General features: G+C 32.8%; 1 protein-coding gene across 2 annotated transcripts in view; it reads right to left on the reverse strand.

The window, feature by feature from the left end:
- Positions 1-5,000, reverse strand: part of LOC125031040 (voltage-dependent calcium channel subunit alpha-2/delta-2-like) — a 24,993-nt gene that overhangs the window by 16,977 nt on the left and 3,016 nt on the right. The window contains exons 6-8 of one of the 2 annotated variants that reach the window (XM_047621459.1): positions 4,050-4,150; positions 3,605-3,761; positions 1,654-1,740 (exon numbers count right to left, since the gene is read on the reverse strand). In XM_047621459.1, coding sequence (XP_047477415.1) covers positions 1,654-1,740; positions 3,605-3,761; positions 4,050-4,150 — 345 coding nt within the window. The remainder of the gene's footprint in view (positions 1-1,653; positions 1,741-3,604; positions 3,762-4,049; positions 4,151-5,000) is intronic. The other variant, XM_047621460.1, reaches the window with a different exon arrangement.

Below are 5,000 nucleotides of genomic sequence, written 5' to 3' on the forward strand. Positions count from 1 at the left end.
AGGTGTGCTTAAAAAAATATATATAGACTGTTGTGGCTAGAGCAAAGATGGGCAGCTGAGACGTGGTATGGCTGCAAATCTCATGTAAAGGATTGAGAAAACAATGGTAAAAGATGACTAACCAACAAAGCAAACTTTTCATCTTCTTTTCCAAGGTTTAAAGAAGTGATAATGTAGTACTGAAAATGCATCATAAAATGAAAAAGAAATTAAATAAAAATGGCAGAAATAAAACAGAAAGCATAACTGAAAAAAAAAATCATCAAAAGATTCTCAAGCTTCCTATTGGCTTTTCAGTTATCAGTAATGGAATCAGACAATAGTAAGATCTTCATTCATATGCTGTCACACAGATGAATTCTTCTACCGACTAAGTCCATTTTTGAGATAATAAAAAAACAAATAGGAAACTCAGTATTATGATGGCAAGTGTACAGCAAAACCAAATCAAACCTTCCAATACCTTTCTCCCTGAAATCAGAAGTTAGGCTGTGAAGATATCTGTTGCAGGAAAACAAGCAAAACATAAGAACAAAGACAGAACATTAATACCTGCAAAACTCAAGCACAAAGCAAAATAAACATTACAAAGATTCATGTCTAAAAAAATTACATTATTCACATCTTAACCTCTGTCTTTTTTAAATCAAACTTTCTGTATAAAACATATATCACAACACAAATGGAAAACACAAATAAAGGACTACATCAAAACACTAAGAAATACATAATGCAATACAATTTTTAACATAGAAAGATAATGTCTACTATTTAAAAGAAATTTAATACAAATGAGTTGGCAGATACCAAAAGATTTTAGTTCCAGATAGTGCATAAATACCCTAAACATTTCTAAACATTAAAGAAAAGATGAAAAGAAAGGGGCATCATAGCATTTTGATATACTAAAAAATGCATAAATATAAGCTACATCCATGCAACCATCATATTTTGTCTAGCAGTCTCTTTATCTTTACATAATTTAGAAAATCAGCATCTGGAAATTAAAACTGCTTGCAACAAATTTTTATTGATGCTGCGGCAACAAAGTCTGATGGCATTGCTAACAAAGAAGATGAGCAGAGTTACTTTGAGTTACTTTGGGAATCTGTCAACTCAAGGTATTTGAAGAACATTACAATTTTGATGGATGAAAGAGGGCCCTCCACCAATGTTTGCTCTAAAGAAGAAAAAATACACACTTTATTAATGAAGACTGTCACCACACCACCACATCAAATGACCAACCCTCTGCATGGGTTAACTCTGGTTTAACTTAATCCCAATGAAACTGGAAAAAGGGAGAATAGCTGATGCACATAAGGGTGTGATGAGGATGCAGAGAGTAGTCGATAATAGTAAGTCCAAAAAACCACAGAGCTGAGTATACAGCAGAGATTTCTGTTAGGCACTTGAAAGGTTTTCTTGTGTGAAGAAATGCACCTTGTTCTATTGGTACAGAAACATGATTTTAAAACTAAACTTCATTAGCACTGTAAATAAATAACAGTCAGAGATGATGCATAACGCAATATTGCAAAACCTTCCAACTACCAAACTTGAAATAACACTTGGAAAGAATAGGAACAAGACCAAAAACTGTATGAAAGGGTGTTAGGGGTGGACTTCAGTACGGGACTCGGTCTCAATTACCACAGCACTTGTGTACGCAGTTGTATATTGGTCAGAAAGGTTTCCTTTCAGGGGGTGAGCAGGGGAGAGTAAGCTTGTATACGACTCCTGAAAGAACATCATATTAAGCAATCACATTGCAAAAATATAAGAGTAATAGAAAAGAATTATTGTCGCTCAGTGAAAAGAAAAATCTTTATAGCAACAATCTGACTGAAAAGAAATCCTTTTTAAGCCAGATTTACCAGAAGATATTTGACTAAATTTCAAATCACATACATAGAGATACAGCTGTTCTATAATAAATATCACTCTTTATACTGAAAGATATTACATGTATAAGTATGCACACATACACACACATATATGCATGCACAGACACATACAATTGCACTTGCACACACACACATACATACACACACACACACACACACACACACACACACACACACACACACACACACACACACACATGCAGAGACACACACACACATACACACACACACACACACACACACACACTCACACACACACACACACACACACAGACACACACACACACACACACACAGACACACACACACACACACACACACACACACACACACACACACACACACTGCTCAGAGTCAGAATCACAATACCTTAATAATATTTTATATTTACTTAAATACCATCTGAAAAAAACATAAAGAAGCACTATGTAAAACCTTAGCTCTATTTTTAACATATCACCTGTGCTTGTACACTAATATAATGAAGAGAAAAAGTATTAAACATGGAAAACATTATCCGCCTGCCTTCTAAGAACTCTTCACTCTGTCTGAAAAGCTGTGCAAATCATTTCTAAAAAAAAAAAGAGTTTTAGTTATTGAAATTTTTGCAAAAGGCCATATGAAGCACAATCTAACAAACAGTTCATTTTTTTTTTTTTTTTTTTATCATTAATGGATATCTGAAACTGAATCTTTCAAAAATAGATTTATTTACTGATTACATGTAACTGATTATCCTTTTTTTTTCACAATACAATTACAAATTTCACAAAACAATTACTGCACTGATTTGAAAAAAAGAAAAATCTATCTAGAATCTACAAAATATTAGAACAATTAGATATGTCTGGTCTATTGTACTTAGTTCATGTCCACACCAAATGTGTTATTGCCACCTGATTTTATTCAGCTTTTGGAGTATTTGCCCTAGATATATCATACTAATTCTTTACTTGCTCTTGTAGATATATCATCCTGTGTTCTAAGTATTTCAAATATGCCACAATAACGTGCAACACTTAATTAGCTTAATTATGGCCAAAAGTATTTTTCTGTCAAAAATGTGGTTTGCTATAGCTACTATGGAGAATGCAACAATTTAGCAGCAAAATGAACCCGAATAGAATATTCTCTTGCAACAATTACTTTATAATAACTACTGTAAGGACAAGGGTGAAAGCTAAAAAATCTGAGCCATAATAAAAAAGTACAAGAGAATTTGGTACATAAGTTCTAGGTTCTCCAAATGGGAGGTCTTTAACTACAAAGAAGCAGAGAATTTTTTCTTACTGTCCACAAAATGCTAATGATAAATGAGTGAAACGGCTAAAAGAGGAACAAATTATAGGGACTCATTTTACTACATAAACATAAACAAAAAAAGATCCAACAATTTTTTAAAATTCCGGAACCAAACTTCATATGACCTTACCATGATAAACCAGGCATCTATACATTATGCTAAAAATATTGATACTCTGTTACTTTCCTCACTGATTGTGTCTAATATGGGAAAATTCTTCTCAGCAGCAATAATAGTTGCTGCACTCAAAAATAAACATTAACATGCCCTCTCATTATATATATCAATAGACATATATACATGTACACAATACAATTTTAAACAAGATATCCATAACCCTAAGACATTTCACTATACAGAAAGTGAGACAATTAAATTGATAACACAAACTTACTTGTATTTTTGTTCGGACACTACTTCTTGTAGTAATAACAGAGTACTGCCCTCCTGTTGAGCAAGCCATCTGTTTTAACACTGCTGTTGGGATGGGATGAGGACCCACAGCATATGTAAATACCCGCACATCCTTTGTATCTTCATCTGCTTTGTATCTGATGATGAAGGATGGGCTTGATTATACTTTCATTTAATCATCTCTCAATGCTTTATGAATAGAATTTTATAGTATTAATAATAATGAGTAAGAGAATGAGTGACACTACATAACCATGGAATTGAAATATATGTGCTATAAATATTACCATCTATATTTACTAAGACCTCTGAAGGCAAGTTTTTCTTATCTTTATTTACAGCCTAGCTCTCTGTCTTCAACCACTGAATAGCACCAATCAGCATTTCCTTAAAAAAATAAAGATAGTTTTTCAGCAATCACTAACTTCTTAAAGATCTCTTCCGGCCATTCAGTTCCTCCGTCACTGAAGAGCATGATTGTTTGGTGGCACTGAGCCCCTTCTCCTCTTGCCTTGGTTTGTGAATACTGAAATGTAATGGAAAAAAAGGTTAATACAATATACAAGCACCCCTATACTATGTAAACATTTACCAAGCAATTATTTACTCTAATGAAGAGCATATTTCATTGCCAATCACTCACCTAAGGCAATGCAAAATTTGTATTTACAATTTGTACTTTTTTCTTTTAATTTACAATTACAAAACAAGCCTGACTCCATTGGTAAGCTCCACATTAAAGCATAGATGTAGTTGTTAAGGGTAACAATTCATAATGTACATGGACAGTGATCCACCCACTGCAGAAAAAGGGTTAATACAGATTTACAGTAGAAAAAAATCACAGGTCCCGGTTATAATAGGTTCATCTTTATTTTCTTCTATTTCCTTTATATAATTTATGACAGTCACAATAACAATGCCATAACATGAGCATATATTTATATATAAGCTCATAATAGCTTCAAGTGAACAAAGCTAAAAAATCAAATCCTATAGCAATATCAACTTGTTTATTCACTGACACTTTATGAATTCTACTAACATCCAAATGCTGTAATGGTATCTAAGTAGAATTTTCTATATATAATTACTTTCAGCAACTCTTTGGAAGATATTGGATCATCACAAGTACAACAGAATTGGAAAATAAAAACATCTACAATAAGAAGTGATTATAAATTTGATACACATCTTTGCGACTATAAGTATCTACAAGTTAAAGCATTTGGTTTTCCCTTTTGTGTTTAGCCTCTATCTTGGAAATGTGCTTTATTAGGTTTTAAAAGCATCAGTCATGAATGTCCATTTTCTATGGCAAACAATCTTTGTCAATCAATTTCTACATTTGTCTGCTGAACATTAGACAAATCTTG

The sequence above is a fragment of the Penaeus chinensis genome, chromosome 12 (genome assembly GCF_019202785.1).
Source record: "Penaeus chinensis breed Huanghai No. 1 chromosome 12, ASM1920278v2, whole genome shotgun sequence".
Taxonomy (NCBI): domain Eukaryota; kingdom Metazoa; phylum Arthropoda; class Malacostraca; order Decapoda; family Penaeidae; genus Penaeus; species Penaeus chinensis.